Genomic DNA, 23,292 nt, shown 5'->3' on the forward strand with positions numbered 1-23,292 from the left:
TTAGAGCAGCTCCCTGCTCGACTACCGCCGTGCTCCGTTCTGCGATGTCCGCCAGAATGGGGCACACAAGCGTATCTGCCAGTGTTCTCCGGTGATGGCGACGTGCGGGGCCTTGCATCGCTATGGCCCCTTCACACGTAGTGATTTAGGGGCATTTTCATGGGTCCGGTTGTTGAGCTAGGTACTCACTTATAGATACAGTATATCGCCAGTTCTCTTCCGCAGGTGATACATCTGTAGGTCATTAGGTGTGTACATTTGTCTTGTACTAAATTAAACGTTAAGCCGAGGTATCGCTACATCGTATGCAATACCATTCACTGCTCTGGGATGCAATGTATTTTTGGTGCAGCAGCGACAATCTGATGAGATGTGGGGCTGTACTTCGAACCAGACATAAATTTCATACAATTTGGCATTTTAAACATGATTTCTCTTTCAATGGTCCTGGTGACACAGCTCAACACTGGGATGTAGGAGGGTCCGAAGGAACCAGGCACCTATCCTAAAGTTTTAGAGGGTAGGCTCCTCCCCTACTGCATCCCTGGACTCTTCAGTTCGTGTTAGGTGCCCACTGGAGTGGGTGCTATTCTAAAGGGCTGCAGGAGCAGCCGAAGAATTAGAGTAGTTAGGGGATTTTTATTGTTTTATTAACTTTCACCCTAGCTAGGTAGGCACAGTGTGAGGATTCTCATAGTGAATCCTCACACTGCTTGCGCAGCAGGAGCTGACAGAAGCGCGTCCTGTCAGCTCACTGTGCACAAGGGAGACACTGTCTGGTCCCCCTGTGCAGCGCTTATAGCCTTTTCTAAAAGGCTGCCTGGGCTCCGGAGTACCCTGAAACCGGCTCCACGTTTAGGTGGGGATCATGGGGGACAGGCGCTCTGTGATGGCGGCGGCCATTTTATGCGGAGCTTACACGCTGAGCTCCTAGATGAGAGGACAGCAGCGTTGTGACAGGCATGTTCCAAGTGATCCCCATTTGAGGGGGAGACACTGGAACTAGGAAATCCTACCTAAGGAGCGGCTTGCTGGGGGTGGTTGGCGCCAAAAGGTCACGGACCCCGCAGCAGCAGGGACCTGTGGTCTCTTCCTTCACTCTGACTTTGGCGCCTTTCAGAACGCTTGCAGCGGAGCTGAGCTGGCTTACTGATCCTGGCAGAGTGACTTGGATTTCCTGGGCATCGCTTCCCCGCAGTTGAAACCAACAGACAGATAAGTGATTGGGTGCATTGCCTCTGTATAAACGCTTGTACATTGTTTGCACTGTGTATACTGATAGATATACATTTATCACTTGCATCATGTCTGAGCATCAGGCTGTGGTTTTGGGGGAGGGAGCCCTTAATGCACTGAGCGCGTGCAATGTTTGCACACAAAAGTTTGTCCCTGAGCAGATGGCCAAGGGGGGCTTATGTATTACTTGCGCTGATGTGAGACCCATGGGCAGTGATCCCCATAGGGCAGAGCATATGGAACCTGCGTGGGCCAGGGCCCTAGGCAGGTCAGTAAACGCTTTGGTGCAGCTTTTGGACAGGCAGAGTGATGGGCTGGTAGAATCACAGAGACCTATGCCATCATCTCAGCAGTCGTCTGGCTCCTTGCCTCTTACCCAGGCAGATCCTGCACTTATCCAGGTGATGCAGGATACTGCAAAAGGGATTAACAGGTTCAGTGAAATGCTGGACAAAATGGATGAAAATGTGGCAGGGACCCCTAGAAGGTCTTATGCTTTAACTACTGTGGTAGATGAAGAGGAAGGAGAGTATACTGACATCCCCTGGGATCAGGGTGATGATTTGGAAGAGAACTCTGCTGCTGGTATAGAGGATCTCATTGTAGCTGTGAAGCAGGCTTTAAAGCTGACTGTGGAGGATAAGACTCCTGTTAAAGGTGTTTTTAAGCGACAGCGGAAGGAGGCTGTTACTTTTCCTTCAGATGAGGGGTTACAGGAATTGTTAGAAGGGGCTTGGAAAACTCCTGATAAGAGGCTTCAGATGCCAAAACGATTCCTAAATCTGTACCCCATGCCAGAGTCTCATGCGGAGCTCTGGGAAAGGGTCCCAGTTGTGGACGCTTCAGTGGCACGTTTGTCCAAGGCTACTGTATTACCAGTACAGGGCGGTGCAGCTTTTAAAGATTCTGTGGATAAAAAGCTGGAGGGAAACCTCAAGGCTATCTTTGAAGGGGTGGGGTTTACCTTACGACCCCTTATTGCTTCAGCCTGGGTTTCTAAGGCCATGATAGAGTGGGCTGGTGAATTATGCACCATGCTGCAGGCTGACCCGAGTGCATTACTGCTTGCAGAAAAGATTAAGGCAGCAGCAGAATATGCAGTTGAAGCAGAGGAGGAAGCTATTAAAATGGCAACCCGAGTGTCCACAGTCTCCATTAATGCCAGGAGAGTGCTTTGGCTTAAAGCCTGGGAAGCAGACAATGAGTCCAAGAAGGCTCTGGAAACATTAGCCTTCAAAGGAAAGGTACTCTTTGGTACCGAATTAGAGGAGATTATAAAACAGGCCACAGGCGGCAAAAGTACATTCCTGCCGGCCTCCTCAGCAAAGCAGACATCCAGATTTTCTGCTTTTAAGCCGTCCTTTCGGCCCTCCCCTAGAGGTGGTGCGTCCTTTCGAGGACAGTCTTTCAGGGGAAGGTTTCAGCCCTCTAGAGGCAAGACACAAAAGTCAAAATTTGGCTCTTTTCACAAGAAGCCTGCCAATAAAGGAGAGGATAAACCCTCTGCATGACTGTCAGGGGCTTTGCCCGACAGTGACAAAAGTGGGCGGGCGTCTCACACTCTTCAGGGACGCTTGGGCTTCTCTAGACCAGGATGCCTGGGTGCTAGACATCATAACACAGGGTTACAAAATCCCTTTCAGAGGGCCACCTCCGAAGAGGTTCATTCCCACATCCTTACCAAAGGAGGCACGGCTGCGTACAGCTCTTGTGAGAGCAGCGCACTCCCTTTTGGAAAAAGGGGTGGTGACACTAGTCCCCAAGACAGAGTGGAAGAAAGGCTTTTACTCCACGCTGTTCCTGGTGCCCAAACCAGACGGGTCTTTCAGACCAATACTAAATTTGAAGTCTCTAAATGTTCATTTATGGGTAGACCATTTCAAAATGGAGTCTCTACGGTCAGTACTCCTGAGTCTGGACCAGGGAGAATTTTTGGCGTCCATGGATGTCCAGGACGCATATTTGCACGTTCCTATACACCCGGAGCATCAGACCTTGTTGAGGTTTGCCATAGGAGACCTGCATTTACAATTCCGGGCGTTACCCTTTGGGCTAGCAACCGCGCCAAGGGTATTCACAAAGATAATGTCAGTAATGGCGGCGGTGCTGAGGCTCAGGGGAATCACAGTAATACCCTATTTGGACGATCTCCTGTTCAAAGCAGAGTCAGCAGCCATGCTGCAGAGTCACTTGGCAGAGGCCATCAGTTTTTTGCAGGCTCACGGCTGGATTTTAAATTTGCAAAAATCTCAGTTGGTACCGTCACAAAGGCTCCAATTCTTGGGAGTCATACTGGACACCCATCTTCATCGGGTATTCCTCCCGGAGGTAAAGGCCAGGGATCTGGTCACCCTAGTCCAGGAGATTCTCAGGGCTCAGAGCATTTCAGTATGGAGGTGCCTCAAGCTCCTGGGGAAGATGGTGGCGTCATTCGAGACGCTTCAATTTGCCAGGTTCCACTCTCGGAGGTTCCAATGGAACATTTTGTCAGCTTGGTCAGGAGACACTTTGACCATGAAATCCGAGATGATAATGCTGTCTTCGGACACCCGAGAATCCTTGAAATGGTGGACAGAAGTAGATTCCCTTCAGTGGGGTCGGTCATTACAGACCTGGGACTGGTTGATAGTAACTACCGACGCCAGTCTCAGGGGCTGGGGGGCAATAGTCCTGGATCTCAGGCTTCAGGGCCTGTGGACGGCAGAGGAATCAGCGTTACCAATCAACATCTTGGAGCTGAGAGCTGTCTGGAAAGTCATTTCCTTGGCGGGAGACAGGTTACAGAACCTCCCTTTGAGGATTCAGACCGACAATGCCACAGCTGTGGCGTATCTGAATCACCAGGGAGGTACACGCAGCAAATTGGCCATGTGGGAGGTGTCCAGAATCTTCCTATGGGCGGAACAGAATGTTCCAGCTGTATCGGCTATATTCATCCCAGGAATAGAGAATATAGAAGCCGACTTCCTGAGCAGGGAGGAGCTCAAGGAAGGGGAATGGAGCTTACACCCTCAGGTGTTTCACCAAATCACTTCGATGTGGGGAACTCCGGATGTGGACCTGATGGCATCCAGGATCAACCGTCAAGTGCCCAGGTTCTATGCCAGAACAAGGGATCCACTAGCGGAGGCAGTGGATGCCATGACTATTCACTGGCAGGGAGATCTCCTTTATGCATTCCCACCAGTACCAATGTTACCGAGACTTCTGAAGAAAATACAGGGGCAGAAGGTTCCAGTGATCTTAGTGGCCCCAGATTGGCCAAGGAGGTCCTGGTACTCGAGGCTTCAGAGGTTGTCTGTGGACTCATGGCGTCTACCTCTGAGACCAGACCTTCTAAGACAAGGCCCATTCAATCACCTGGATTCAGATCGATTGATTTTGACGGCCTGGCTATTGAAACCATCATTTTGAAAAGAAAAGGGTTTTCTGAGGCAGTAGTACAGACGATGATAAAAGCCAGAAAAGCTGTATCTTCGGCAAATTATTATAGAGTCTGGAAGACTTACATTCGATGGTGTGAGAGAAGAAAGGCTCATACATCTCATTTTAAGCTATCAAGAATGATGGAATTCTTACAAGATGGTTTTTCATCGGGCCTAAGCCTTCAGTCACTGAAGGTGCAGATTTCGGCCTTGTCCATCTATTTCCAGAAAAAGATAGCCATTTTGCCGGAAATTCAAACCTTTTTACAAGGAGTATCCAGGTTGAAACCTCCATACAAGCAACCAGTAGCACCTTGGGATCTATCACTGGTTTTGGAATGCCTTCAAAAGGCACCTTTTGAACCTTTAAGGTCGGCTGACTTTAAGTTTCTTACGTGGAAGCTAGTGTTTTTGTTAGCAGTAGCATCTGCTAAAAGAGTTTCAGAATTGGGAGCTTTGTCATGTAAATCTCCCTTCTTAATTTTTCATGATGACAGGGCTGTTTTAAGAACAGTGCCTCAGTTTTTACCGAAGGTGGTATCTACCTTCCATTTAAATCAGGAGATAGTTCTACCTGTGTTTCAACCCCCAGAGGGTTCTAAGAAAAGGGACAAGTTGAGAACTTTGGATGTTGTGCGTGCCTTACGCATATATGTGGACAGAGTGAAGAGTGTCAGGAAGACTGACACATTATTGGTACTGTATGACGTACACAAAATTGGTTGGCCTGCTTCTAAGCAGACTATTGCTAGGTGGTTGCGATCTGTGATAGCTTTTGCGTACACCAAAGTGGGTAGGCCTGTACCGGCCAGAATTAATGCGCATACCACCAGGTCAGTTGCCACCTCTTGGGCGGTTCGACATGGGGCCACAGCTGAGCAGGTTTGCAGAGCTGCCACTTGGTCATCTGTTCACACATTTGCCAAATTCTATAGATTCCATGAGTTCGCGTCGGAGGACGCATCATTCGGGCGAGCAGTGCTGAGAGCTGCAGACCTGAGCGTACCCTCCCAAAGGACCGGCTCTGGAACGTCCCAGTGTTGAGCTGTGTCACCAGGACCATTGAAAGAGAAAAAGGGATTTTTGTAAGAACTTACCGTTCGAATCCCTTTCTCTGATATGGTCCTGGTGACACAGCGATCCCTCCCTTACGCTCAGTAAGTATGCCAGAAGTTTCATGATGTTCATGTTAAAATGGTTTAAAGTTAACAGTTTCTGTTATAAAATGTGCATTTAATATGTGCAGGCGTTTGTACTGAGTTAATGTATTCCAGTGGCTTTGAAAGATGAACTGAAGAGTCCAGGGATGCAGTAGGGGAGGAGCCTACCCTCTAAAACTTTAGGATAGGTGCCTGGTTCCTTCGGACCCTCCTACATCCCAGTGTTGAGCTGTGTCACCAGGACCATATCAGAGAAAGGGATTCGAACGGTAAGTTCTTACAAAAATCCCTTTTTATTGGCACGATGGGTTGAAATCAAATGAAAGGGCCCAAATCGCACCAGTATGTGGGGCCTTAAGAGGCAGGGGATTGACATTCTTCCTGACAGGAGTTTGCTCCTAGTATGTTTAGCCTTTACTAGTAGTGCATAGGTATTCTGCTTTTGTCACAGTTATTAAAGAGTTGAAGTGTGTATTGTGGGTTTTCTATTTATTTTTTGCACCAGGGTAGCCCTGATTTAGGGCTTTATTTGGAGTTAGATTCAACACTGATGCTTGAGGAGCAATGCCACACAATTCTATGCTACAATTGATTAGCGACAGTGGACGAAGTGAGAATTTACAGTATTTAGAAAGATTGTGTCTGGTAGTGGCAGTTAACTGGGGCTGGTGAGACAAATGCAGTTCTGATGTGTTTTGTTGGGGAGGAAGAGGGGTAGATCTGAGGCTGTGACTGCGTTTTTGTACACAGTTTTAAAGGTTCTGGCAGCTTACTTGCAATGGATTTTTTTAAGCAATCATAGGGTTGCTCAGAGGTCTGATGTGCAACTAACTGTTCATCTTTGCTTGCAAGAGACGTATCGGAGATGCCATCTGCGGGCGTGTCTGCACATATTCCCTCTGAAGCGTTATTAACATGGTTTCACAGACATTTGTCATCCGGATACCCAGTTGTGAATGCAATTGAATACACCTCTGAATCAGGCCCTATATCTGCATGTTATTTATAGTTTACCTGGAATGCAGGGTGCATATGCCACCTTGGGCCCTTTGTTTTATACTTTGTCCTCCCTAATGGAGAAGTGAAATAATGGCAAATCACTGGATAAAGGAATAATCTGTTCTTTTAATACTTTGCGAACCATGCAGGCCAACTTTTTAGCTTATTAATAATAAACTGTCCTACTCTACGTGTACCCTTGCCCATAACGGTTCAATTGTTGGGGTAGTTTTAAGTTCCCAAACAAATGTAAATAACTTGATATTTCCATGCAGTGTTACTGTCCTGATTCGAAGTAGGTAGGGATGGTAGGGACAAGGGGAAATGTCGATGAAATGGGGGTCACGGGAATATTTGCACGAAACTAGGTTCCTTTTTTTTGTATCGTATGTGGAATGCAAATTGAAAATGTTTCTATGAGATGACATTGCTATAGAATTTTTCAACTTTTAGTAGGGTGTTAGCATTACTTTTTAAAACACAAGTTGTTCTAAACCATTGTTCGCTGATGTCGTCCGGAAACGGGATTAACGCTTTCACACTGCAAAGCAACACGGCAACGAACCAGTAAGAACCCATCCTTTTGTTTTGTTTTTTACTGGTTCGTATTGCCATGTTGCTACCGGTTTGCGGGACCCAGTAACCCCTTTCACATTTACCGGGTCGAAACGGCATGAACCCTGGGGTATTTTGTTTTATTTCGTTATTTTTCCCACTATATTGTAAGTTACTTCCTACCATTTTCTTCTTACTGTGTATGGGTTTACGCAATAGCTTGCAAGATGCAGGTTGTGCAGGAATTCCGGCTAATATGCACGTTTTTTTAATGCGGCAATCATTTACAAGGAACAACCAACCTGGTTTTTGCCCCTTTAATAAACACGGGTATACTCACCAGAATTCCTCCACAGCTCGCAGGCCATTACATAAGCCGCATGCTGTCCTTATGTTGTGGAACACTGACACTTACAAATCAGTCACTGTAATAATAACAGAATGTACATATATATATATTCTCAGATCTGGACAAATGTAACTGAAAACCACAGACGAAAGTTAGAAGTCAGCAAGTCTGTAAGAATTTATTTTATTTATTATTTACATTGGCCTTTGTGCAAAAGAGCCATGCACAAATAATCGTCACGATCCAAATCTGTTTGTATTTTTGTTTTTTGTATGCATGACTGTTTACTAGCCAATGTCAATTTTTAATGTTTCCTTTTTAAAATGTTTTAAAAATAAACCTCATTCTCAACTAAACACAGTTCCTTCAGAGTGCTGACGCCTTCGCTATAAATAGAATTATTTTTCTTTTAATTTCTTCCTTTTAGATGTCGGACAGTGATTTTCATGTTTGTCTGTGTTTATGCATATATCGTAGCACTGAAAGGTTTTTGAGCTTAAAACATTTATTTCTGTAAAAAAATAGTCCAAAAAAAAAGTGAGATACCGTGCAATGATTTTGGGCCTAATTTAGGCCTGCAGCTGCGTAAAAATCAATGATTGGCGATCATGAGGGCTCAAACTACAGTCTTCTCCCTGATTGATGCAACCGCAGTGTGAGTGATGGCGGGAGGAGGCATCGCGGCATTAGGTGTGCAGTCTGAACAGCGGAGGCATGTCTGAAGAGTTTGCAAGTGGGTTGTGGGAGAAGATGGGGGATCAATAGAGTCACAGGCACTTAACAAAAAGCAGTCAATTTGCTAAGGTGGGAGTTATATTGTAGATGGGATAGCAACCAATTAGTATTGCGCCTTCTAGAGCAGTGGTTCTCAACCTCGGTCCTCAGGACCCCCACACGGTGCAGGTTTTTCATGTATCCACAGTGAATCACAAGTGAATTAATTAGCTTCACCTGTGGATCTTTTAAAATGTGTCAGTGAGTAATCTGTGCACCTGCAGGGTGACCTGGAAAACGTGAACTGTGTGGGGGTCTTGAGGACTGAGGTTGAGAAACACTGCTCTAGAAGATAACAGAATCTGGTTGCTAAGGGCATCCCATCTTCTATAGAACTCACATCTTAAAAAATTTGCCCCAAAGAATGTGACAGACATGGGTGAGTGGAACAAACATGGGTGTGAGGATAAGAAGTGACAGGGCAAAAGGAGGAGAGATTGGAAGGAGTAAAATGCACAGGGGACACCAGGAACGTACTAGGCAGCGCAGATGGCACATCCTACAAAAGATGCCCTGTGGCACCCAGTCTGAGAACCACTAGTTTATTACATAGGTTGTCAAATGTGATATTTCCATATCTATCATACCTTGCTTTTAAATGTAGTAAGTGCTGTTACCATCTCGTTGACTAGAGTGAAATCATGGCATTATTTTAGTTATAGCTTATGAATGTAGTGTACATTGCACACTCAAATAGAATGCTCCAGTAGTGTAAATTGTTACCTCCTGGGGGGGGCCTGACACGATGAGGTACGCATGAGGCTGAATTAGATTGCCGTGCGGGTGCACATTCCCACTGGTCATGTGCTGCTTCTACTGATCCTTTGAACATGCAGAAACATTTGTATGTATTTTTAACAGTAGCATACACCTGGATTTGGCAACTGGTGCACTATATCATTTGTCTGGGAGATGTATTTGACATGTAGTTTTCACACTAAACCACATATTATTATTTTTTTATAAAAAATCAAATAACCTAGTCTTAGTGGACTTCGTGCTTTAATCTAAGTTTTGGCCATCGCCTTGCACCTGTTGGTCAAAATATATTAAAATACTTCAATCCAAATGTAATTTTATTCTATTTTTACATATAATGAATTGTTAGGTACTGTTGTTTGTTGGTGTTATGGAACAGCTCGGTCTTAACAGTTTACAAATAGTTTCCTAGTGTTGGATTAGGTACAATTGTGCCATCATTCTTAACAGTACTACTGTTGTAAAATTGTGAAAGCTGCAGGTGTTTTGAGTTCTGCAGCTCTCTGTGTATGACTGTAGAAGCCTTAAATGCAGGTGTTCAGAAGATGCAGAAAGCTTTTTTTTTTTCCCATTTTGTTTTAGAATTTTAAAATACTAATACATTCCTCTTTATTTTTGCCATTGATGCCACTGAAACTATTCATATTGCTTGTATTTTACAAAGTTATAAAATATATTTTGCAATTATTTTCTAGGTTGTGCAGATGCTAAAAGCAGGAAAGGCAAAAGAAGTGTCCTATAATGCCTTGGCTACGCACATTATTGCAGAGGATGGAGACAATCCTGAGGTTGGCGAGGCCCGAGAGGTCTTTGATCTCCCTATAGTAAAAGTAGGTAGCCAGGTTATTTATTTTTTTAGCTACATTATATGCGGTTTCAATGAGAACATTTAAACTGACAATGCACCATACCCTGCTGTAAAGAAGAAATTGTGCAAAAAATTGGTTATCTGCGCTGTAATATTTTGTATAACTAAAAATGTATCAGCTGACATAAAGTAGAAAACAGTAAGAGGTACTTGTTTCCTAGCACGGCGCCACCGATTTTGATTGTATTCATCGGGTCGGAAAAATCGCATCCATCGCATGTCAACCAAACTGCATGCAACGCGATCGACCCGATTTTTACATTGGAATCAATGTAAAATGGTCCCTGAGACCCGATTTTACATTGATTTCAATATAAAAAGCCCCCAAACCCCCCCCCCCCCCATTTTAATACCAAACCCCCCCTCATGTTTGAAATGCCCCCCCATTGTTAACGCCACCCCACTATTGATGCCAACCCGAAGCGTACTATCCACGTCGGCGTGGAGTTGATTTTATAAAGTGTGGCGAGGGGACGCGGATACCTTCACAGGTATCTGCGGGGCTCGCTGCGCTCGCCACGCTTCGGGCTCGGTTGCTCGCTGCGCTCGCCACACTTTATATAATCAACTCCACGCCGACGTGGGAAGTAGGGGTATGAAAAGGTCGGAGGACGCGTACCGCCTCCGCTCGCCACGCTTCGAGTTAACGTCAATAGTGGGGTGGCGTTAACAATGGGGGGGGGGGCATTAAACATACTTTTTAACCATATTCAATGTGAAATGGGCCATATTGGCCCATTTCACATTGTCACCTATGTAAAATCGGGTTGATCGCATCGCAGGCCATTATAATGGCCCGCGATCAACCCGATTTTCACTTTAAAAAGAATTTAACATTGTTCCCTATGGGAAAATCGCGGCCCCTTATTAGGGGCCGCAATGGACGCGATCAACCCGATTTTGTCTTTCACCGGCAAATTAGCTGGTGATTGACACAAAACCGGGTCCATCGCGTTGATTGTATGCCTTAAGTGCCTTAAACTTAAGGCATACAATCAACGAGATGGGCGCCGTGCTAGGAAACAAGTACCCAGTAAGATTATAAATAAACTTTTATATGACACTTATAGCACAAATCAATATACTTTAAACAAATACTTACAATACATACACAGACAAAAATATAAATAAATGAAACACTCCTAAAAACATCCAAATGTGGAAAGATATTTTAACTAATATATCTCAAATGAAAGGGTGGGTCTGAATAGCTTATGCAGGTTATAGGAGGACTTATTTAACATCTTAAGGGGGGTATTCAATGTCAGGGGCACGGCTGTTGAGCTAGCGTGACAGCCGTGCCCCTGTCCCGTTCTCGTTTTGCTCGCCTGGAGCTCGGTATTTGGGATTCAATGTACCGAGCGGCGAGAAGGGGGCGTGGCCGCGAGCTGAGGACGGAAATAGACGAGCTCCGGCCGGGAGCTCGCCTATTTCCGGCTTTTCTCGGCAGAACGAGCCCGACAGCTTGTGATGACGGGCTCGTTCTGCCGAGAACCCCTGTTCAATGCTGTCGAGGAAGACAGCATTGAATTGGGCCCCGCAGCCATCTCCCCCGTCGGGAGATGGCTGCGGGAGCACGACACCGATTGAATACCCACCTAAGTGTGTGCAGGAAAGGATAAGCAAACTTGGATGCTGTCTGTAAAAAAATATTAATGTCTCAGTTTTTAGAAATAGAGAAGATATTTGATTAGCACTTTACCTATATATTTAGGTGTCTGCGCGCCTGTTCTCAGCCGGAATCTGCCCTTGTGTGTCCCAGATGTGTTGGGCGGTGAGCGTTAGCCGGACAGGGAGAGGGCTTTGATACCGCAAGGTATTGCGATGGCCAGTTGATATCCCCGACTCCGACCAAAAAGTGCAGATTTTATAACTGTCTGGACCCCTCTGTCGTGGGTGGGATAGAGAGTTATATACTAATGAATTATAGTCTAAAGGACTTTCTAATACTCAGGGCGCCACCCCACAATTGCATATATACTAATAAATTATATATAATAATATAAAAACAGTAAATCTTAAAATAGAAATAGTAGTAGTTGGTGCTATGTAGTCAGTTTTATATATTTGTCCCTTCCTGTTGAACCTGCTGTGTTACAGTGCACTGTTAGCTGTTGCTTTTTTGCAATACTTTAGTGTATTCTGCAAGATCTAATTACTTTTTTCTCTTACAGCCCTCGTGGGTCATATTATCTGTTCGGTGTGGCGTTCGTCTTCCGTATCCTTTAAATTGCTGTTCTCATTTATAAGCGGTTTGCTTTTATACTTTACATTCATGGCCTTGTTTAATTCTGTTTTTTTCCTTTTACAAATCACAGATGTTGGACTTGTTAGACTTTGCTTGAAAGTGACATAGAAGCATTAGATCAGGAGTTTTCTCCACTGATGCGGATCAAACACTTTTCTGTATATCATTGTCTAATGCGTCTTCTGTTTTCACCCCTTTGCCATTTTCTTCCTCTAGTCTAGAGAATTGATTTGCAAAGTTTGGTGGTAAAAGCAACCGTATATTGGTATAGAAAAGTCAGTATTCCAACTTTAACATAAAACTGGTAGTTAATTGACTATTTTCTGCAATTCCGTGTGTTGCCAATTAAACTGTATTTGGCTGGGCGTTAGTGACGCTGTGAGGCCGCCCATCGTTATTGTCGGCTCTGTACACCTAGGGCGATTCAGGGAACCCTTCTAAGCGATTTTGGTGATGCAGTCAAAATCGCTTACAGGCAACACCCCGCACAGCTGTCCAATCACCCACTTGCACAAGCCCTACTGGTGCACATTATCTGATCGTAACTTAAATGCATGTATGCAACTCTGCTGTGATTCTGTGACATCTCTGGTATCCAGTCCATTGTAATAGTGGGACGTGTCACTTATGTGTTATAAGGGTTTAAGGCAACTGTTTGGTTTGGGGGTAGTTATGGCAAGTAAAAGAAACAAAATAATATGTATAAATATATTGAGAATATTGTGAAAGAAATTGCTCAAAAAGGGCATTCTGAGCGCTATCTTTCACAACATCGTCTAGCATGTACACTTTATATCATTACCGATGCATGCTCATGCAAGCCTTTCATGAGTCTTGCTGCCTGCAGGTCAATTTGACTATATAGCACACGATCTGCATGTTCAGCGGGTCCCGGTGATGTCGCTGAACGATATCGTTTACGGATATCATTCAGTATGTACACAGAAGTGGATAAGAAATCTTGAGTATCTGTAGTAGTGACGAGACCACATCATGCCTCAAATGATATTCCAGGTAGTGAACTAGTTTATTCAATTTAAATAAACCTTAAGGCTTTTATTTATGACACATGAGTAGCACTTTTTGGGGGGCGATTCAATTGATTCAGCTCAGAGAAGCATTAAAAGAAATCAGCACCTGGATCTGGAGGAAACATTTGCATACTGTCCCATCTAAAGCTGTGTACACACAGGGCAATATATCGCCGAGTGATATATCGCTCGGCGATATATCATTGAGCGATATATCGCTCAGTATCCCGTTTGCATCAGCGACCAGAGATGGTCGCTGATGATAAAGAAACTGCCTGGCAGTGGAAATCAGCTGGTCGCAGCATGCTCCTGCGACCACTACGGGGAAAAACCGGGAGCGCGCACCCGGCGATATATCGCCGGTGCACACTCCCATTGCGGGCAATATGGTCGCTCAGTGACCATATTGCCGGCGATATTAGCAAAAATCGCCCCCATGTGTGTACACACCATAAGGATATACAAATACGGCACTCAAACAAACAACCGTTGAATCACCCCCTTTCATGGATAGCCAGTAGTGTATTATTCATTTATTTGAATTAATAATTTGGGTGAAAACATACAAACTCTTTCATTAGCGTGTGAGTCTGGGAACTGCTTCAGCATTCAAATAATAAACGTGGCAGTTGAATAAATGTTGAAACCGTACGCATCTAACCTTTTAGGTTTCTTCTTCACAAGATCATTTTTTTTTTAATGTTTTAAAATGTTCCTTAATGTAAAATATATAGCGAAAATGGTTTTTCTCCGGAGTCTGGCCAGATATTCTTTGGTGTAACTGCATGCCTTTCGCAGGTATGTATGAAATCTGCTTGTATACATATATAGCGAATATGATGACACTGCAGCTTGAGAGGCTATATAATAGGAAACAAACACACACACACACACACACACACACACACACACACACACACATACATACATACATACATATGTTATAACATTAAAAAAATAAGTGCATCAGGGAGTACCAGCGTAAATGTACATTCCATAAGTGCTTTCTTCTTTGAGCTTGAATATATTCTGCTTTTGTGTACTACAGTAGTTTAGCATGATGCATATTCCTCAGCGCATGGGTACACATTTGGTGTATTTTCCATGTAGCTTTTTTGAGCATAAATAAGTGTAATGTGCAATCTAACTCTGCAGCAGGCAAAATGTCTGTATTTGTTGGATCTAACAGTGGAGATGGGGAATTGTATTGCTGCGTTGTCCCACATTCACATAATTGGTTAAAGCAGATTTCACTTTTTTAGAACTTAATGAACTAGAGAGGTGGGCGTTAAAGAAGCTGCCTTACTCCCACGCTTTTGTCTTTTTCTATTTTTTATTTTTTTTGTTCCAACATAATACAACCATCGTAACCATGAATGTTTTCACATCCATCCTCTGGGCTTTTGTTATTGTGCAGTACAAATGTTGCCCATCTTATTTCTGCTCTCCACATTCAGGTGTCACCTGATGACCGCAGTGCACTCTGGGCCTTAATAACGTTTTACGGCGGAGACTGTCAGCTGAGTCTCAATAAAAAGTGTACTCATTTAATTGTTCCTGAACCAAAAGGGGTAAGGCCCATCTGTAATATCACACATTTCTACATTTTAATGTCACTATTTATGTTTTTAATGGTAGCAACCATTATTCAATTGCAAACTACAAGTCATACAACCAATAGTTGCTTATTTAAATAATTTAAGAAAAAAAGTTTTTGTAAAAATAAATGAAGCTGTTGTAAAATAAAACAGTAATGCTGCCCCCCCCCCCCCCCCCCCCGTAATGTTTCCATAGTAAGCTCTAGATATCCGTGTAATTGTTTCTCTTGTCCTCCTTAGACAAAGTACGAATATGCTTATCAGCGGGAGAATATTAAGATTGTTGCACCAGACTGGGTGTTGGACTCAGTATCTGGGAAGACCAGAAAAGATGAAGCACCGTATCACCCCCGTCTTATAGTGTATGAAGAAGATGAGGAGGAGGAGGAGGAAGATGAAGAGGTAGAAAATGATGATCAGGACTCTCAAAATGCCAGCGCAGATGAGGACCGATATTCTTCTAAATCTAGTCCAATTACATCGCGTGAAGGATCTCCTTTTCCAAATCAGGCGTTTTCACCAAAGCGCAGCAGTATGTCAAAAGTAAAAGAGGAGCTGATGTTTGATGACTCCTCTGACTCCTCGCCTGAAAAACAAGAAAGGAATTTGAACTGGACCCCAGCAGAGGTCCCACAGATGACTACAGCAAAGCGGAGGCTTCCCCAGGGCAAAGATTCTGGACTGATTAATTTGTGTGCGAATGTTCCACCTGTGCCCGGGAATATCCTGCCACCTGAAGCCCGAAGTAACCTGCTTACTTCAGTCCCTGGAACAGCAGGATCAGAGAGGCCTGATATGATGGCCTTTCGTAGTCCAGCAGCAAGGACGCTTCGAAACATTACAAATAGTGCTGATATACAGCAGATTAGTAGACCGTCAAATGTAGCACATGTAAGTGTTTTTGTTTTTTCAATTTTCAATATTATGAAAATGTTTAAATGGACCAGTTAAATTACTGCTCAGAAATGCCACAGGTTCTGTGGTAGTGGGGTCCTGAACATTTCATATGTGTCTGGGTATCTACAAAAGTGTATTGAACAGTCTAGCCCACCTATTTTTATTTATTTTTTGCTTGTATTGTATGATTTTTATGTATTGATTTTGGAATCGCTGTTTTTTTCTTTTATTCTATTTTAGCTTTTACAAAGCCTGTCCGCCTCTACCAAGAGTTTAGAACAGCAGGGTAATCATTCCCAGCAAGGGCATCCAAATACAATGTTGTTCAATCAAGTCAAATCCGTAACAACCGACCCACAGCAGTTGTTACAGCCACAATCACATCAGACTCCACAACAGCCACAGCAGCACCATTCTCTGGTGCAGCTTCAGCCTCAACAACTTATGCAGCTGCAGCAGCAACAGCAGCAGCAACAAATTACCCAGCAAGTGTTTCCACAGCATCAGTTTTCACAAGTGAACCAACCGCACCACTTCACTCAACTACAGTTCTCACAACAACAACAACAACAGCAGCTACATCGTCCACAACAGCAAACCATGCAGCATTTCCAACAGCAGCATGTATTGCAGCAACAGCTTCAACAGCTGCAGCAGCAGCAACAACTTCAGCAGCAGCAGAACATACAGCAAATTCTTCAGCGTCAGCAGACGCCTTCACAGCAGCAACAACAAACAATACAGCAGCAGGGCCTTCAGACAAGCATGCAGCAGCAGCAGCAGCATGGCCTTCCGCCTGCTATACAGCAGCAACAGGCACTTCAGCAACAGAATCAGACTTTGCAACAGAATATTCAACAAAGCATACAGCAGCTTCAGCAACAGAATATACAGCATTTGTCTCTGCAGCAGAAGCAGCAGCTTCAGCAGCACGTCCTGCAGCAACAGCAAATTCAGCCTCACACTTTGCAGCAGCAGATGACATCTCATACGCTGCAGCAACAACAACAGCAGCAGCAGCAAATCCAGACACAGACTTTACAGCAGCAACAAATTCAGTCACAGAACATTCAACAACAGGTCCAGCCTCAGACTATTCAGCAGCATCAGGCACAATCACAGCAATCACATCAGCTTCAGGCACAAACACTACCACAACAGCAGCATCATGTACAGCCACAACCACTTCAGCAGCCTCATCCGTTACAGCAACAGGCGCTTCAGCAACATCAGATTCAGCCACATAATATTCAGCTGCAACATCAAATTCAGACACCGGCACATCAGCAACATCAAATCCCATCACAAATGCTGCAACAGCAGACTCTTACCCAACAACAACTACAGCAACAATCTCTACAGCTCCAGCAGCAGCAACTTAAACAGCAGCAAATGCAGCAGCAGTCTCTGATACAGCAACAGCAAATTCAGCAGCAACAACAACAACAGATTCAGCAAGCCGGTCTTCAACAGCAAACACTTAAACAATCGCAAATTCAGCAAGTGGCATTGCAGCAGCAGCCTCAGATGCAGCAGACAGCCATTCAGCAGCCTCCACTGCAAAGTCAACAACAGAAGCACAATCTCCAGCAGATGCAACAGCAGCTCCAGCAGCAACACTTTCAGCGTTTACAGCAGCGGCAAATGCAAAATCAGACCCCACAGCTGCTAGGCCAAATGCCTCAGCAGATGCCTCCTCAAGCACCTAGTCAACAGTCAACTCAGTCTCAGCAGTTACACGGTCATGACCCGTCTATAGAGAGTAAGTTTAATATTAATGCAAAATAAAGTTTGGCTGTGCCTGTTATCGTAAACGTGGATGTCTCTTCTGGTTAGAAATTGTATAACAATGCTTTATGGTCCGTTTAGGAGCAGTGCTAATGGTGTCTTTTTGTATGAAGTGGGCCACATGGTTGTCCTGATTCTGAATCGAATGCAGTGTTGGTGCTGCACACAGTTGATGCATTAAATATGTGCACGCATCGCGATTGTCAGACCCAGTGCAGAATCGGAGGCTGTCTTTGAATTTTAATTGGTATTCCTGTGTAGCAGCAGGGGGTGGCGAAGCTATTGCCGGTGTGGTGCTGAAAGCTGCTGCATCCATAGATGGTCAACTGCTCTCATGGTGGGCCTACCCACATGGAGGAACTACACCTACCATAGGACTGGTGCAAGTTTCTGTGGTGCATCTAAAGTTTTAGAAACAGAAATGCACTTTCTGGGGTAGGGGGTCTCCGTTTGTGAAAATCAGCTGCAGCTTTAAGCATAAGTTGCAAAAGAGAATTCTGTGGTCCTGATCCTGCATTGATGGCACAAGATAAACTCCTCACAGCAACTTAGCATCTGTGATCCATACCAATGCAAAAGTAGGAGGCGGTGCATAGGCCTTTTTTTTTTTTTTTTTTTTTTTGTGCAGTAAATGCCCTGTTTTTGGGGCAGGGCACATGGGATAAGCTGGACCCTTGTGTTATCGCACATAAATTGTCTCTGGCAACTGCTTAATGCAGATTATTCTTTGAGTTTGCGATACGCCTGAAGCATGATCCCTGATAACCGCGCTAAATGGATAGCACCGGCCAAATCAATGCACATCATTTATTGGTGTTTTAAGTGGCATTTTGGTACTTATTTCCTAGCACGGCGCCCACAATCTAGATTGTATGTGTCGGGCTGATATCTCAAGCATTGCATGCATCTTATGTGTTTGTGCGGCATAAGATGCATGAGATGATGCAATCGACGAGATTTTTACATTGGAATCAATGTGAAATGGTCCCTGAGACCCAATTTTACATTTATTCCAATGTAAAAAGCCCCCAAAACCCCAATTTTAATTGTTAACCCCCCCCCCCCCTCATGGGTGAAATGGTCCCCCTATTGTTAACTCCACCCCACTATTGACGCCAACCCGAAGCGTGGCGAGCGCAGCGAGGGGCGGCGGTACGCGTCCTCCGACCTGTTCATACCCCCACTATCCACGTCGGCGTGGAGTTGGAATACTTGTGAAGAATACATGTGAAGTAGTCTGCGTCCCCTTGCGGGGCTCGCCACGCTTCGGGCTCGGTGGCTCGCTGCGCTCACCACATTATATAACATCAACTCCACGCCGCCGTGGATAGTGGGGGTATGAAAAGATCGGAGGACGCGTACCGCCGCCCCTCGCGGGCTCGCTGCGCTCGCCACGCTTCGGGTTGGCTTTTATAGTGCTGGTGGCATTAACAATGGTTTTTGGGGGCTCACGATTTTTATCTTATAGCATCTTATGGATCTCATGCATCTTATGGATGCATAAGATCCATGAGATATAAGATGAGATCCATACAATTAAAAAATCGTTTCAATTGTATTGATTGTATGCCTTAAATTATTTCACCCAATTGTTTCCGCTTTTAAAAACAACATCATTAATTTAACAACAAAAAAATGTTTGTTCTATAGTAATGACAGATATTTTGATATTAACTTTCTGCTTTTGACTTTGGTCTTTGTTTTAGTCCCTGAAGACTGCTTCTTGATGGGCTGTGTGTTTGCAATTGCGGACTATCCAGAACAGATGTCTGATAAGCAGCTGCTTGCAACCTGGAAAAGAGTATGTCTGTTTCCTCCTCCTTTTTTCTTTTCAGGTTTATTTTTGGTTTGGCAAACGCAGGGACGGTGCTAGGGTGTTTGGCGCCCTTCTGCAAACTGTGAATTTGCACCCTCCCGTACTTTACAAAGGGACAGCACACACCAAAAGAAAGACGTGTGATCTCATAAGGAATGGTCAAGGCCACACAATAGTACCCCATTCCAAGTAACACACAGTAGCACATTCTTATTCACCTTACACAGCACCAGTGCCCCACCACCACAGTCAAAACAGTGAGTGTGTGGCAGAGGAGTGCAGAAAACTGCCCGGTGCCTCCCTTCTTTGCATCTGCTGAGCAAGTAGTGGCGTCCCTGGGTAGAGCCCCCACATATAAACCAAATCTTTTTCACATTGCACCACACAAAGTGGCCCTGATTCATATCACTACAAATATGTGTTCCTTATTCACGGGTCCTCCCAGGGATTGCCCACCTGACCTGCACACCTGCTGGGAACGTGCTTTTAATTCAGATTGACAGGCGCAATGGAAGCCGGTCGCAAGAGTGGATGGTAGCAGAGTACGGAGAGCACCTATTCAGCCCAGCACCATACCCTGATGTGCATTTAATAGAGAGATAGAGACCAGGGGAAGAGCGAGAGTGTGAGCGAGCGAGAGAGACAGGGAGATAACAAGGGCAGAGAGAGAGAATGACTGGGCTGCAGCAGAGGGGGGCGGCATTGCGGCAACCCCTTCTTCGCAGAGGTATGAGCCGCTGCTGCTCAATTCCAATTACATTGAAACATTAAACAGTGTAATAATGCTGTAAATTTCCCCAACCCCAGTACTTGAAAATATTATATGCTGTGTTGCAAAAAAAAAATATTAGGAAAAAAAAAAATGACCTGATCTGGCTTCTGATATTGCTTCTGCTGTCTGAGATACAGTACTCGGAGAACAGATTCATCTAATCTCCTGTACGGCAGGTCTCAGGAATGAGCAGCCGCTGGGTCCTAGCTCCTGCACCTGTTTAGTGGCCAGTTCCTGGGCTTCCTCTGTTCTTTTGCTTGTTGAAACAGCAGGTGTACATATGAAAGCTCCAAATTGAAATCTGTTCCTTCTAGAGACTGCAACATAATAGTAGCTTTAGGGACAATGGGGTAGATGTATGAAGCAGTGATAAGAGGCAACCATTCAGCAGCTACTTATAATTTTATAGCATGTGCATGATAAATGTTACTTCAGTGATGATTGGTTGCCATCACAAACCTCTCCACTTTTATCACTGCTCCATAAATCTACCCCAAAGTAACAAATGGCATTCATACTGTTAATCCCTTTAAAGCAGGGTTGCCTACCCTTCCGGAATGGTGGGGAGGGTCCCGTAAATCGGGACCCCCTCCCGGCTCCCCTGGAAAGGGGGACAAGCCTTCCGGATTCCTACCTGTCTCCCGCACCCCTCCCGTCAGTGGGACCAAATGACATGTTCACGTCATTGTAGCCCCGCCCCCCGCTGTGCAATACCAGCATTGCACGACGGGGCGTGGCCACAATGTGTTCTCACTAGACACGCCCCCCAAACTCCTATGGCCATAGCTCTGCCCCATTCCACCACCCTGTCATTGGCCCCGCCCCCTGCCTCAAAGAACTGCCTGCCCTCTTCCGGGGAGGGCATTGCAAAAGTAGGCAACCCTGCTTTAAAGCCTTTTTGAAAGATGAAACCATCCCCCTCGATAGCAAGGTTGATTTCTGTTCTGGACAGAGGGCTTATGTCCAGTTTAAAGTCGACTGGAAATTAAGTATTTGTTATACAGGTTGAGTATCCCCTATCCGAAATGAGCATGACCACGAGCATTCCGGATAGGGGAATTTTTCGGTTTTTGGAATACATTTTTTTTGCCATATTTACCTGTCCCCTGATGGTGTCCGGTGGTCCCTCGGTGTCCACGCAGTCCCCGGGCATCCACAGCAGGCCTCCGGCATCTTCTCTGGGTCTCCAGCGGTCCCAGGAATGTATTGCGCGGGTGTGCGCGCGCACCGGTGACGTCACCGGCGCGCGCGCACACTCGCGCAATGCATTTCTGGGACCGCTGGAGACCCTGGAGAAGATGCCGGAGGCCTGCTGTGGACGTCCTGGGACTTGGTAAGTATGAAAAGAGGGTTAGGGGAAAAAAAAAATTATAATTATTCGAATGATTCCAAAAACCACGTTTTTTTTAAATAATTCGGATAATGGATGCCCGGATACAGGATACTCAACCTCTATATTAAAGTAACATTTTTCACTAACAGCTTCACTCAGAAATTTACTAACCTTGAAGGTGAGCACTGTTAGATATTTTTACATGTGTATGTAATGTATTTTTTTGTTTCCCCTTCTCTTTCCTAAGATAATACAGACACATGGTGGTACTGTGGACCCTACGCTCACCAGCCGCTGTACACATCTATTATGTGAAAGTCAAGTCAGTAGCATGTATGCCCAGGTGGGTTCTGCTGTAACTGCACAAGCTAAGGGAATGAACTTCTATGTAATTGTATGCAGTGCACCTTTCATGTTCCACATTTAAATACCATAACCTTTTTTTGTTAATTTGACTCAGAGACTGAAACTGAATTGCTTATTATGTTTTGATTTTTAATTACTTTCCCCATGCTTTGCAAGTGTTTTTTTTTTTTCCTAATCTGGGTATTTAAATGATAAAGCTAACTTTTATTGTTTCTTAATTAGGCCATGAAAGAACGAAAGCGATGCATCACCGCTCACTGGCTGAACACAGTCTTGAAAAAGAAAAAGATGGTGCCCCCTCATCGAACTCTGCACTTTCCTGTTGCATTTCCACCAGGGGGGAAGCCTTGTTCTCAGCATGTAAGGATACTATACTATAAAACTTCTAATTCTAGAGTACTTTGTTAATTAGATATACTTACATTTAAGATGGTAAAACCTGCTTTTCTGCTTTTGGCTCGACTAAGCACATGTTTTGTTCTGGTGTGGTTTTTGGGTTAATTATTTTATTTTGTGTGTGTGGGGGGGGGGGGGGGTGTTGTTTTTATTTTATTACAACCCAGTCCATTGATATATATTTATGAAAAACAACTCCAATATGGAGATTCATAAAAAAAATTTTTTGTTCTATTTACAGATAATTTCAGTGTCTGGGTTTGTGGACAGTGATAGAGATGACCTCAAGTTAATGGCATATTTAGCGGGTGCCAAATACACTGGGTATCTGTGTCGCAGCAACACTGTTCTCATTTGTAAAGAGTAAGTAACCAAACTTTATACAGCGTTATTTCCTTAACTACCATTGAGATATTCACTGATGGCCTGAATTAGCAATGCAAACTCGCAGCAGATAAATTCATAAAAAAATAGCTTTGGTGCGCCAGGCAGCCTATGGTGGGTACATCCACAGAGGTGACCCTACACCCCGAAATTAATAGAAACAAATGAAAATTGAAGTGTTCCTCCACTGGTGCCTTCTTAATGGAATAATATGTCCTTAAATAAATGGGAACGGAATCATACGACAACATTCATATCAAATATATGACTAAACGTTCCTCTTACTGATAGTCTCTTCTTCTCCAAAAGACTGCTAATAGCAATAGTGAGACAGGCTCCCTTCCGACTCCGCCAGAGTCCCACTCAGTTCAGATGGGTACCTTGGAGCAACCCCAGACTACTCCATGTGGAGCAGAGTGTTAACGTATGATTGCGGAGAAGAGGACCGTTCCCATTTATCTAGGGATGTATTATTCCATTAAGAAGGCGCCAGTGGAGGGAACACCCCAATTTCCATTTTTGGCAATGTAAACTGCAG

At 44.6% G+C, this 23,292-nt stretch overlaps 1 protein-coding gene across 3 annotated transcripts in view; it reads left to right on the forward strand.

The window, feature by feature from the left end:
• The window catches only part of PAXIP1 (PAX interacting protein 1), a 45,839-nt gene that overhangs the window by 3,611 nt on the left and 18,936 nt on the right, over positions 1–23,292 (forward strand). For 2 of the 3 annotated variants that reach the window (XM_083189034.1, XM_083189036.1), the window contains exons 2-12: positions 7,841–7,894; positions 9,953–10,087; positions 12,300–12,343; positions 14,139–14,202; positions 14,862–14,975; positions 15,243–15,893; positions 16,140–17,661; positions 19,394–19,488; positions 21,856–21,951; positions 22,197–22,334; positions 22,612–22,733. In XM_083189034.1, the coding sequence (XP_083045160.1) occupies positions 7,841–7,894; positions 9,953–10,087; positions 12,300–12,343; positions 14,139–14,202; positions 14,862–14,975; positions 15,243–15,893; positions 16,140–17,661; positions 19,394–19,488; positions 21,856–21,951; positions 22,197–22,334; positions 22,612–22,733 (3,035 nt within the window). The remainder of the gene's footprint in view (positions 1–7,840; positions 7,895–9,952; positions 10,088–12,299; positions 12,344–14,138; positions 14,203–14,861; positions 14,976–15,242; positions 15,894–16,139; positions 17,662–19,393; positions 19,489–21,855; positions 21,952–22,196; positions 22,335–22,611; positions 22,734–23,292) is intronic. The other variant, XM_083189035.1, reaches the window with a different exon arrangement.

Source organism: Crinia signifera, chromosome 5 (genome assembly GCF_055691185.1).
Source record: "Crinia signifera chromosome 5, ASM5569118v1, whole genome shotgun sequence".
NCBI lineage: Eukaryota > Metazoa > Chordata > Amphibia > Anura > Myobatrachidae > Crinia > Crinia signifera.